At 35.7% G+C, this 13,668-nt stretch overlaps 1 protein-coding gene across 1 annotated transcript in view; it reads left to right on the forward strand.

Moving 5' to 3' along the window:
* The window catches only part of SNTG2 (syntrophin gamma 2), a gene marked incomplete at both ends in the record, with an annotated part of 235,978 nt that overhangs the window by 110,332 nt on the left and 111,978 nt on the right, over positions 1–13,668 (forward strand). The window contains 2 exons of the mRNA XM_079532539.1: positions 7,633–7,689; positions 7,771–7,828. Coding sequence (XP_079388665.1) covers positions 7,633–7,689; positions 7,771–7,828 — 115 coding nt within the window. The remainder of the gene's footprint in view (positions 1–7,632; positions 7,690–7,770; positions 7,829–13,668) is intronic.

The raw sequence follows: 13,668 nt of genomic DNA on the forward strand, positions 1-13,668 counted from the left end.
TATAATCCTCCTTTAGGTTGGCAGGCTTTGAAACTAAAATGAGTGACTTCATTTTACTCTAAAAAAAAAGACTCTGAGACTTTGATCTACAGTAATAGAAACAGTTATAATAAGATAAACTGATAAAAGTATCTTGCTATACTATACTATATTTATTAAGAATTCTCTGCAGCTGTCCCAGATCTCAGCTAGCATGTGAAAAGATTTACTTTATCTCCATACAAAACTCGAGGGCTACTGGCATGCCTCAGTCATTTGTTATAGATGCATTCTTCTTGTTACTTTTTCGGAAAGGTTACATACTGAGCAATGCAAAAAGTTAAAAGTTTCAGCTCTCTCTTTTCCATTAATAGTAATCTTTTGCTTTTTAGCTATGTGTTCTTTCTAGCCTGCCTCCTCTTCATGGAAGTGTAGAATTAGGCATCATGGGATGCCATGGAGTATTAATTCATACTTTTCCTTTCTTTTCTGGGATCTCTTGGCTTATATTTCCATTGGCTCCATAATTCCACGTCCAAGAAGTTACGCTTCAATACTAATTTAATTATTCCTAAGGCTGTAAAAGACACTGAAAACTGATGGACTTAGCACTGAAATTATTACAACATCCTTTGAGCAAAAAGCTTTTCCTAAAGGCCAGACATGTTATAACCAACAGGAAAGCAATTATTATTTCTAGTAAAGTTGTTTGACTGACATCCTACCCCCAGTATAGTTTTATGGAAAAGCTGTTATATTGTTTATTTGACTGTTTACCTAGTCAGTTATCTGTTCCTGTTTTTTTACAGTTCCTGTGAGGACAGTATTAACAACAGATATGGCACATTATCTGGCCAAATCAGCTAAGTGAAATTTACTTTTTCCTCATGCTCCACTGACTGCTTTGGATTTTTGTATACTCATCGTCTTTAATAAAGACTGTGGAACATATGGTAATATAACTAGTAAATGTAATGCCTAAGGAAGTGATCAAAACTCACTGCTTTCCAGATTCTAGTTTTCTTTGACCCTGGACTACTATGCAGTGGAAGAAGGAATCTCTGTATTACAGTCCTGGACAATGGCACTGTAATTCTTCTGACATGTTCCACAATATCTTTTCATGCTAACTTAAGGGTGCATGGTTCTAGCTGTATCATCTAGATGTCCAGATTGTTAGATAATTAAATTAATTAAAATCCATCACCATCTTCTGTTAAGGTTGCTGTATGCACTGTCCTATGCATGTTGTTTTTTCTGAATTCTGCCTGGAAAAAATCTTGTTCAGGCCTCTCCTGCAGTTTAAAGTCCATGTTTCTAGGAAATGAGTTAGGGATTGAGTCCACAGAAGGTGGACTGCAACCTTTGCAACAACTGGGAAGGTGAAAATGTGCTACAAATCAGTGAGAGGTGAAGGTTGTGTGAGTAGAGGTGGGAATCTTGGTACATGGCAGAATATTAAACACATTCACCTTAAACTGCTGAGGAAACTCCAGGAATGGTGAGAGTGAGCTGAGAAAATCCTCATGTGTGCTCTTCCCTATCTTTGTTTAGCAGACAACTTCCTGAAAGATTTCACATATTCTTCCTCTTCACTGCATCCTCTTGTTTCTTTTGGATGTACAGCAACCAGCAGGAGCTCTGCATTTTATGGTACATTTTACTGGATCTCACATTCTCACAAGATCTGTTTCTTCAATAACTTTTTTTTTTTAATCTCATAACTTCCTTTTGGAAGCTTCAAGAGTTGCTGAACAAGTGAAAGATAAGATATGGCTGGTATTTTAAGTACCTATCTTCTTTTCTCTTCTTCTATCAGACCATATCTTCACTTGCGTCCACGTGGGACAGTTTGTAGACTTCTCTTTTAACTCTTCCTATTGCTCTTCCTGTTTTGATTCTTCTTTTCTCGCCGCGTGTTTCCCAAATGTTTGGATGGCTACCTCTGCTCTTGTTAACATTGTTTACTAAGATAGGCTTTTATTTCTGTTTTTAACTTGCCATGTGGTAACTGTACTAAAACTGTTATCTTACTTTCAACAACTAAGGATACTTTTTGAGGTTATTGTCTCCAATAAACACTAGGTAGAACAGTAGTGGAAATAAAGATTATTCGTGTAACAAAGATGTACCCAGAACAATGTGGTAGTAAGTGAATGGTTTCTTTGCTTGTGTTTTCCTATCTTTCTCTTTATCCAGTTATGCTGTTTAAAGGTTAGTTTGTTTGCCATTAAGTTAATAATAGCCTATTGTTGTTGGACTATGGGGACTAGATGGGCTCAGGTACCAAAGGAATTTAGTGATTGCTGTGTTCATTGTTGATGAGTGACTCAGCATGTAGGTCCTGCAGTGGGGAGATGCTCACTCCAGAAGAGTAGTCAGTAAAGTGGTTTCTCATGTGACCTTCCTGGCCAGTGACAGGACAGTCCAGGTGGATGCCTCTATAGTTGGCACAGTGGTATTTTATTGACTAAGTGAAAGAAAAAAAAACCAATGAACCTTGACAACAATCTTTGTCTTACAATCTATTGTAGCCATTGTGAATGAGCTTGTTTCTTACAACATTTTAAACAAAATGTTAAAAAAAAAAAAAAAAAAAAAAAAAGAGATGTTCTGATGTTCCTTCAGTTTAATATTTGGGAATAGTCTATTTATTCATTGAAATTTTCTTGCAGACTGACACAGATTAAGGAAATACGGTGCATCTTTTCCAGATGTATCTGTTTATATCAGTGCGTGTGCAGTGCTTCAAGCACTGTTTCTTTCTGAAATCCCATTGTTCCTTAAGATCATTTCTAATGAAAGATCTTTTTCCACAAGTGCTAGTCTTATTTGTTAACAACTTGGTAATAAGGATAATATAGTCAGGCATTACAGGGGATATAAAATCTTGTTAAAAATCTAACTAACAAAAATAAGGATTATAATTGCCTTCTCACATTGCTGATTAAGCTCTGGTCATGCCACTGCATATGAATGAATACAGATATAAAAGATCTCTTCAGAGGTAAACTTTTACGTGTAGACTATGGCTGTCAGTATCTTAGATTTGGTCAAAATTATTTCTGCTATTCAAATTTTTGATAGCTTTTTCTGCAGTGCAGTTGTTTGTACACATGTTATTGTTTCAAGATACAGACCCTGTTGCCAAGCTATATACACTGATGAGTTACAAAGCGGGTGGATTATGATCTAACCCTCCTGCAGAGTAAATGTTACTCCATGAGTGGTACTGTCTTTGGAAAGAGACAAAAGTTTTACTTGGGTGTGTTAGGCAATATGGATTGTTTTTCATACTGGCTTTTAAGTTCTATGTAATAAAGAAGAGATAATTGTGACACTTGGCAAAGGAAGAGTTGGAACAGGTGATTGAATTAATTCAGTTTGAACCATGACATTCAGGAAGGTATGTCAATAACAGCAATTAAATAGGTTTCCTTGGGCATGTTAAGTAGTTGAGAAGTTGTTTTCACAGATCAGGAGATATTATCACTGAATCTGTGATTGAATAAGATTGCTTAGTGATAAATGTAAAGAAATTATTTGAAACACCACAGGAACAAATTTCTGAAGAATGCAAGGAGTAAAGAATCTGCCTTGGAAGAAAGGAAATCATCTTATGTATGGGAACTATTTTTCAGTTCCAGTTTAATTTTATTTTCTGTTTTTTTTTTTCATAAGGAAAGTTTTCATTGGCCAAAATGGCCAAAACATCCAAGATTTATGTTTTTTTAAATTTCATGTACTGTACAATGCAACGTTTTTATGAAAATATCTGTTGATAATCCATATCCTTGGAATGTATATTATTATAGCACTGTATAAAACTGTTTAGAATACTACTTCAAATTACAAATTCCATTATTCTTCTATATTTAGAAAAATCATAGTTCTAATTGGACTTCTGCAATGAGTGCTTATCTCTTTGTTTCTCTAAAAAGATTTCTGAATTGCAAGCTTTGGGAGGAAATGAATTTTTTATAAAGTTTTGTTTAATATTTCTATTAGTGATCTGGATGAGAGGATAGAGTGTTCCCTCAGTAAGTTTGCAGATAACACCAAGTTGGGTGGGAGCGTTGGTCTGCTTTGAGAGTAGGAAGGCTCAGCAGAGGGATCTCGATACGCTGAATCAATGAACCAACTTAACTGTTATTGCATTCAGTAAGGCTAAACACTGGGTCATGTGCTTGGATCATAACAACCGCATGCAACACTACAGACTTGGGGAAGAGAGTCTAGCGAGTTGCATGGCAGAAAAGTTCCCAAGGGTGCTGGCCATTAATTGACTAAACATGAGCCAGCAGCATGCCCAGGTGATCGAGAAAGCCAGCATCATCCTGGCATCAACAAAAATGATGTGGCCAGCAGGATTAGGGAAGGAATTTTCCAGCTGTTCTCCAACTCAGGATCTTCTATGATTCTATCCTTTGTTTAATCCATGAGTTCCTTTAGGTCTAGGGTGAATGCTATTGAACCTGTTGATTTGGTACTGTTATTTAGTCACACTTTGCTTCTGAAATGATTTCAAATTCAGATCTGTACATCCTTTATGCTACAATGAATGCTGGAGGAATTCTTCTTGTCTCTTTTACACAAAGCCCTAATGGAAAGTGTTATTTTATCTTTCCTTCCTCTGAGTATGCCTTTTACATCTTGATCATAAATCAGCCCTGTGATTTCTTAGGCAGACTTCCTGCTCCTGGTAGATTTGAAGATTTATTATTAATTGTGATTATTTTTGATAGTTGTTGAATTTCTCCCTTCTGGTACTGCATGATTCTGTTTTTCCCTTTATTTGTTTATGTTCCTGACTTTGTTTGAAGATTATGTCCACCACTCTTTTCATCTAATAACCTTTCAGCCTCCTGCTTAGCCATGTTGTTCCCCTTTTTGCTTAGTTAAGCCATTCTAATAAGTACCATTCAGTAGCTCTGTGCTTCTAGTGTAGTAGCCTTAAGAACTCCTCACGCTGCCTATGAAATTTTAATCTTCTAAGCTGTGCCCCTTAATTCTACCTTTCAGCAAGCTTCCTAAGTTTTGTACACTTTTCTTTTAGAGATCACCACAGCATAGATGTTGAATAGTAAGTGCATAGCAGTTGCCATTACAGAGTAGTTTTTCAACTGTGAAAGTTTTCACTGTATCCTGCATGCTAATAAACAGTAGGGCAAGTATTTAGTCTAGTCTTGTGAGGCTCCATGAGGCAGTAACTGATAAAGACTCGCTTTTTGTAATTGTGCTATGTCCTATGTGAGTATTTGATCTGAAAATAAGCAAAGTCTGTTATCAGTGTTATATTTCATATTCCTATTGCCTGTCTTCATGTTGCAGTCATTGTTGTCCTAGTTACTAATGCAAACTCTTAAATCCATGCAAAAAGTTTTAGTTCTTGAGGTAGTTGGCTTACTAGTTTTGAGCCCTAAGTTCTCTTTAGCACATAGCATTCACTGTCCTGCTTATCTAGCCTATTTTATCTTCCTATATACTTTACATCCTGTAAAGTATAGTAGTGTTTTTAGTTTTTTCCCCCCCTACATCTCCGGAGTGTTTATACCTCCCTTTAGTTCAGATTTGGTATAATTTTGATTTACTTCCTAGCATTCTGTTTTACATTTCCCGTAATATCACTGTAACTATCCTCAATTTCTGGATATAGAATTCTTCTGTTTATATCCATAAGGGATGCACTAACTTCTCTCTTTTCTAACTAAACTTTTCTAACACTACAGTTTCGAACTTTAGTTACAGCATTTCGGTATTTTAAGCACAAGCGGTTTTGGTTCTTTTACAGTTCAGATGAATTTGGTGCCTCATGTACGGTCTCCCCTTACTTCAAAAATTCTCAAGTTTCTGATGAACTTGAATCTATACTCCTGGACCCATTTCTTTAGGTAGTCATTGATACCTTATCTCCCCCGCTCTGCAGGGACTACTAGGAGAATTTTGGAGGACCCTACTGTAGAATTACATGGCTCTGGCTTCCTTACTGCTTTGTTTTTATCCCTATAAGGCTTATTTCCATTACAACTGCTTGACATCTCTTCTTTGATATGGTCTTTCTCACTGTAAGGAAATATGTTTACATTAGTTTTACCTTCCTAAAATGAAACTGAAATTACGCATCATGTTCCCTTTTTCTCTGAGTTAAAATAAACCTAATTCTGGCAAGGTGGGTGTTAGGAAAAACAAACAAACAAAAAATTACTTGTGGACTTCAGCTAATTAATTTTTGTCTGACTTTGTGAAAACATAAAATACCTAAACAAGATACGTACACATAAAAGTGGTATCATATATTAACTCTGGTATAAAGAATAGCAAAACAAAATCATAGAATCATAGAATTACAAGGTTGGAAATGATTTGCAAGATCATTCCCATTACCCTTGCTACCACAGGCTACTAAACCATATCTCGCAGCTCCTCATCCAGGCGCCTCTTGAACACTGCCAGGGACGGCGACTCCACCACCTCCCTGGGCAGCCATTCCAGCGCCTGACCACTCTGAGAGAAATAGTTCTTCCTTATGTCTAACCTAAATCTCCTCTGGTACAACTTGCAACCATTTCCTCCGGTCCTGTTTGTTGGCTGGGAGAAGAGGCCAAACCCCTCCTCATCATAGCTTCCCTTCAGAAAGTTGTAGAGTGCCATGAGGTTTCCCCTGAGCCTCCTCTTCTCTAGACTAAACAATTTCAGCTACTCCGCATAAGACTTGTGCTCCAGGCTCCTCACCAGTTTCATTGCCCTTCTCTGGACACATTCCAGAGTCTTGATGTCTTTCTTGTAGTGAAGGGCCCAAAACAACACAGTACTCGAGGTATGGCCTCACCAGTGCTGAGTACAGGGGGATGATCACCTCCCTGCTCCTGCTGGCCACGCAATTGTACACATTTAGGAACTGCCATTCCAGTTCTTGAAAGGTGTCATTATATGCACTGTTGTTCAGTGTGTTGCAAAAAAGTTCTTTTAGCTCTGTAATTATTATCAGTGAATGAACTGATATTGTGTTGTCAGTCACCATGATTTGCACATTAACGAAACATCAAATTCAGTGTACTATTAAACGTATGATAGACTGCTACATAAAGATATCAATAAACGTTTATCTTTATGCACTTAAACATGAAATGCAAGAAAATAATGCAGACAATCACAAAAAGTCTTTTAGCATATGCTGCAAAAATAGCATATGACTGAAGATAATAATTAGAAGACATCAGTATTTGTGATGGAAATATGAGAATAAATATCATGTGCAAGCCTGACAGTAGCTAAAGAAGATAAATTAGCTATGAAAACATGCATCTCAAATCTCTTCATAGTTTTCTTATGAAAACATTTGTTGAAATAAAGCAAAAGTAAGTGAAAATTTCTTTTTAGGAGGAATATCACATCAGTAGTAGAAAAATATATTAAAAGTCTGCATGTAGAGTTCATCGAACAGCTATGCTCTCTGTATTAAGGAATTAAATAAATGCCTATAAATCAGTGTTGAATGGTACTTCAGAACAGAACTTGATCATATAATTTCCAGGGTACCACTGAAAATTATTTATTTATTTATTTAAGTGGAAAGCACTTTAAAGCATCTTCTGTACCTATTCAGATATTGTGTTTTCACCTAAATTTATTTTTTTCTGCAATTTTTTAAAGCACAGAACTGTTACACTTCATAGACAACCAGTTGGTGGCTTGGGCTTAAGCATAAAGGTATGAAAAGAGTCTTCTTTCTTTTGACTAGTTTGCTTCAGCCTTGATTGTGGTCTCACGACTAATATGCATCTTTTACAGGGTGGTGCTGAGCACAAAGTGCCTGTCGTCATATCAAAAATGTTTAAAGACCAAGCAGGTAAAATATATATTTCTGTTATTTACATGTATAATACTGTTGTATACATGATTTCTTTTTAATATCAAATGTTCTATGGACTCAAAATTAAAATATATTTATGACTCATTCCATCATCAGTGTCTTTAAGCCTTTCTTTAAATGTCCAACTTATCTTTTGTATTGAATTTAAAATCTGTAATCTGTCCATGTCTTCAGGAACTAAGCTTGAAATTGTCCTGGTAACAGCTCCCCAAAACATACATTTTACTGCAGTGAGACAGTTGTGTAGTAGGCAAAGCATTTAACATTATTTGTGAAAACAAAATTATGGCTTAGGAAATGTATCAATACACTTAAGCTTAATAACCCAGAGGATAAAATAAATAAACTGAACATATTTTTTCCCTACACAGTAATTCATTGTCATATGGTATGAATGACTTTCCCTAGCTGCAAACAGAAGGTGATTTGTAATGGTAATTATGAGCTGAGGGGAGCCCTCATGGCAGCTGCAGCTCCTCCCAGGGAGCAGAGGGCAGCACTGAGCTCTGCTCTCTGGGGAAAGGGACAGGGCCTGAAGGAATGGCATGCAGCTGTGTCCCAGGAGTTGGGTTGGGCCAAGTGTCAGCAAAAGGTTCTACATCACTGGGTGGTTGGAACAGGCTCCCCAGGGCTGTGGTCATAGCACTGAGCTTGCTGGATTTCAGGGAGTGTTTCGACAACATAGGGCTTGGATTTTTGTTGGTCCTGGAACTGGGAGTTGGACTCAGTGATCCTGTGGGTCCCACAGATGTTCTGTGATCATGGTCATTACACAGTTATATGATTCTAATGCTTTAATTTTGCAGGAAACAATCTGATAATATTATTTAATAGAAAGAAGAGAAGTATTCTATGCATTTGTGCATTATTTCTCCCCATATTTACATATATGCATATTTAAATGTAAGTATTTATATGAAGAGATATAGGGAAAAATATCCATGTTGGATATAAAGAGAGGAAATGTTAAGTATGAGATAAACAATTTTATCTCAAACTGCATTTTGGACTGAAAATCTGTATGTTTATAATGGGAATAAATTAATAATGGATTTTCACTGTATGAGGTACAGTGGTAGAATAGTGGTAAAACTGATAAGGTAGCTTCACAGGTGACTTTAAGATTTGAAAATAGAATTGTGCTATGAGGGATTTTACTAATTTAGCTAAACTTATGTGAGTAAAATTCTTCCTACTGAAAAAATTTTTGATTTCCTAAAATATCTGACAACTTGCTACCTTTTGTGAAATTTAATAACCTTTGTATGGCAGCACTGCAAAGTCATGTTTCCAACTATATTTTGGATACAGTGCTATTTTATAGTTCCAAAAGTGGGAAGCTTAATAAGATAAAGAAGTTGTTTCTTGTTTTATACTTGTACAACTTTTATGCTATCTGAAGTATTTAGAAATATTTATGTCCTCCTTAAATTTCCCAAATTCTGTAACATTGGTGGTATTAAATACTTCACTTACAGTCTTAACTTGCTTAGAGACTCAGCTGTGATCGCGGTGTTTATAACAGAATCACAGAATTATAAAGGTTGGAAGGGACCTCTAGATATCATCTAGTCCAACCCCATTGCCAAAGTAGGCTCCCATGTCCAAACGAATGTCATGGATCACCTATTTGATTTGACTTTCTTTCATTATGACTTTCATTATGACAAGTTCTGTAAGATCAAAACTTGCACAGAAACTCAATTCAAGAGCTTAGCTTTGTACTTCTGAAGGATAAGGTTAAGTAGTCCTTCACTACTGGAGACTAATGTCCCAGTGTATTGATAATCACAATAAAGACTGTCCTGAATTTTCTCTATGTTTCTCCACAGGATTGAGGAAAAGTGAGTTATGCTGATGCTGCTGACTGATCCCTGAATTTAGGCACTTTACATTCCTCTGTGGATTCTGTCTTCCATTCTAACAAAAGTTATGTCTTTTTCATACTGACAAAGCTTTTGTTAAAGTTAATTTTAGAGGGACAGAAGTAAATGCATACATGTTTATTAATTCTAAATTAAAATGATATAATTAGTCTCAGAGTCATTTTAATCCTATTAAAAAATCACTTAAAGGTAGGATTTTTTTCCCTCTTGCTCATGTGTCCAGTTGTCCTGTTGACTCAGAATATTAGCTACATTACTAACAATCCCCCAGCTTTTTTTTTTTTTTTTTTTGAGAAGATAATATTGATGTTGAAGCTTCTTAGTAAGATTTTCCAAAACTGAATCATTCTTTCTCTAATTGTTTTCTCAGATGAAATTTAACAGAATTGATTTTCCTTGTTGAATCTAAGATAGAGCCAATCATTAGATAATAATGTTGGTGTTTTGTTAATAGCTTCTAGATATACATTATTTCAATAAGTGTGTTATAATCAGCATTAACAGTTTATTTATGGTAAAGTGTGCATGAATTTTACAGTCAAAAAAGTATAGAGAACTATTCTCAGAGAAGCATAAGTGAATATCCTGAACTTGGAAAGGAAACGGATTGTTCAGGCTTACTTGATATATAGTGAACCTGTAAGAAAATTTGTCAGATACGTGAAATATACTTTAAAGAAGTCTTATATAACATATAGGAGTAAATTTTACAAGCTTTCCTATGTTTAAAATTTCTGTCTGGTATTTGTTATTCCAATCCATAATTACTAAGTAAATCTTTATGAACTTGCCAAAGGGTAGAGGCTGTAAATATTAACAGACTGAAATATAATTTATTCATAAGTGCAAGTGACTTTAGTTGCATACAGTACAGGATGTTTTAACTGTTAAAGCAATATATTATTGTGGTCAAGCAGTTTAAGTTCTGTTTTATGTTACAGAGTTATCAAGTTAGCAGTCACTTTCGGTTACCTTGATACAAATTTCCATCTTTGTGAGTGCTGCTGTAATTATCTGTCTGCTGCTTGTGAGCTCTGCCTGCATCTCATAAAGCATGTGAAGTGAGACAAGCATCAACGAAGAAACAGAACAGTGGGTGCAGCTCATTGAGGCGTGATTAAAATAGATAAATAAAATTGAATAAAGCCTGGCAGAATAAGGATAGTTTGCATTTTGCCCGTTTCACAAAGGATCTTCTCTTGAGAGCCAAATTGGTTCTCAAACTACTTTGAAAGCATTTTCCCACCTTCTGTGATAAAAGGTGACAATGTGTAATGTGTTTAGTCCATTTCTGAGGGGAGTTTACATATACCCTGACAGGATTAGAACAAACTCAGGACATTCAGCCACTGAACCATTCTTGGCTTGAAACCCTGCACTCTCCAAACACAGTCTGTATCCAGCTATTACATCCTGGCTGCCTGCACTCAGGACCATCTGTTTGGAGGACACAGTGTCAGTTTGATGAGGGCTTATAGCAGTTTCGCTTACACATACATGCCAAGCAAAGATGGTTTGATATGTAAGCATATGTGATGTTGCTCACGTGAGTATTTTTTCTGTGCTTACTCCAGTTGTCCACAAAGCTGTTACAGCTAGAGTAACCAATAAATCATCCATTGGGCATGGCTTGAGATTACAAACAAGCTGCACAGCGTATAGTAGTGACATTCATAGATTATTCTTTATTGCTGCAGATCTACTTAGCCTGGATTCAGTAGCCTTATAGTTTCAATTTAATAAGGTCAAGATTAAGAAAGATTTAAGCCCAGGTGAAGGGCTTTGTAAGGAAGCCAGAATGTATCAAAAACGTGCTATGCCTTACACTCATGAAAGTGAATGCTAAATACAAGGCCATAAGGAAGAACATACTTGAGGTGCAATTATATAAACAGGCATCATCATATATTTAGTGGGATGCATATAGATATTTAAGTTATTGAGCTGAACAGCTTATACTATTGGTGTTTGTTGATTTGAGGCATGAGTGACCTAAGTCCTTAGACCAAAGTCTAAGGGGTGCTTTGGTTAAAAGGATGCAGTGGTTAATTTTTATGTGTTTGTTTAACTGAGCAGGTATGTCATTAAAATCTGATTTGGGAAATGTTTTTAGAATAGTAACATTTTCTTTTCAGTTACCAGAAATTCATTCCCTTTACCAGACAAGAAAAATAGAATGAAATATTTTTTTAAATTTATTTTGTTGTAGAATATGTGCTGTTTTTCTTTTAATAGATTTAGAAATTGATTAATCCAAGAAATTTTTATAGAGAAAGCCAAAGCACTCTCATTTTAGGTTAATTTGAATCTTGTTTTCATTCCTTTGGCTTGGCTAAACTGTAGCTTGGAATTTTAGTTCAGTTCTTCAGTTTTTTTGTGATGAGTATTCTCTTTGGAAGGTGCATTTCACAGTTTCTCCACTGAAAAGGTTGATAACATCTAAAAACTTTGTAATTTCAGTGAAACTCTAATATTATAGTTATTATTTATGTATTCTAAACTTGAAACTAGGAACTAGGAAAATGTATGAAAAAAAGTGTTATTTCTTCAATTATCATCTGCTCCATTTAGCAGCTGAGTGAAAAAAAAAAAAAGACCTTAGAATTTCATTTACACTTACAGTTTGTTTTCTCTCTTCTGTTTCCCTTCTTCTGATGAATTGCAGAAGTATAATGAAATAAATTTAGCATTACTTTTTGATTTTATTACCACTACAGTCCATATTGAAAATAAATGTATATGATACCTCATGGTGAAATTAGAGAACTATGTCATGAATGTTCACTCAGATAAATTGTTCTTTTAAGATGGATGGTATTTTGGACCCTTGATTTGGAGTTTTCTTTTATCGCGGTGTTTTAGTATAGAAACTGGAGAAGCAAGCAGCTAGCCAGAAACCATCTTCTAATCTGTAACAAAGATTCCTACTGCACCAAAAACTATTAATTAAAGTCAGAGTAAAACTCATTCAGATTATTTGGGCTGAAGCATAGTCAAGAATAATGTAGAATATTTGATGGAAAGAGCAAATGTAACAGACTGTTTGGAGATACTGTCAAATGAAATAATATATGAAATTTAATAACATCCTTTAGCAACTTCAGAAAAGTTCTACTTTTCAGCTTTTCACTATTCTTATCTTTCCCTTACCAATTTCTGAACTAAAGACTTTCTAGTTTAGTTTAAGAATTGCATCTCTTCTTTGTGTCTCTTTTAACACATGTACTTCAGTTATTTCAGGCATTCCCACTTAGTCTGCAAATTTGTCTTCACCACTAAAGCATTTAAAACTTTCTTGCACTCTCTAACGGCATTTAATGGAAACTGTTACATAATTTTTTTAAAAAGACTGAAGTTGTCAGATTTGTTATTAATTTATATCCTTAGGTGATGCTACATATTCATAACTTGTCTATGTTACTCAGCTCAGTAAGACTTCTATAAATGACACTAATCATAGATCTATTAGAACTAATCTTACTGTATCATCCTAGAATCATAGAATGGCTTAGGTTGGAGGAGACCTTGAAGATCCTCCAGTTCCAAACCCCCTGCCCTGGGTAGGTTTGCCAGCCACTTCATCAGGCTGCCCAGGATCCCATCCAAATTGACTTTGAATGCCTCCAGAGATGGAGCATCTACAGCCTCTCATTGGGCAACCTGTTCCAGTGCATCACCACTTTCTGAGTAAAAAAATTCTTTCTGACATCTAATCTAAATCTCCCCTCTTCTAGTTTAAAGGCATTCCTTGTTGTCCTGTCACGATCAGACCATGTAAAAACTCAGTCTCAGTATAAGCTTCCTTCAAGTACTGGAAAGCCACAGCGAGGTCTTTCTGGAGCCTTCTCCAAGCTGGACAATCCCTTTCTTCATAGGAGAGGTGCTCCAGCCCTCTGATAATCTTCATGGCCTTCCTCTAGACTCATTCCA

The sequence above is a fragment of the Tetrao urogallus genome (assembly GCF_951394365.1).
Source record: "Tetrao urogallus genome assembly, chromosome: 2".
Lineage (NCBI taxonomy): Eukaryota > Metazoa > Chordata > Aves > Galliformes > Phasianidae > Tetrao > Tetrao urogallus.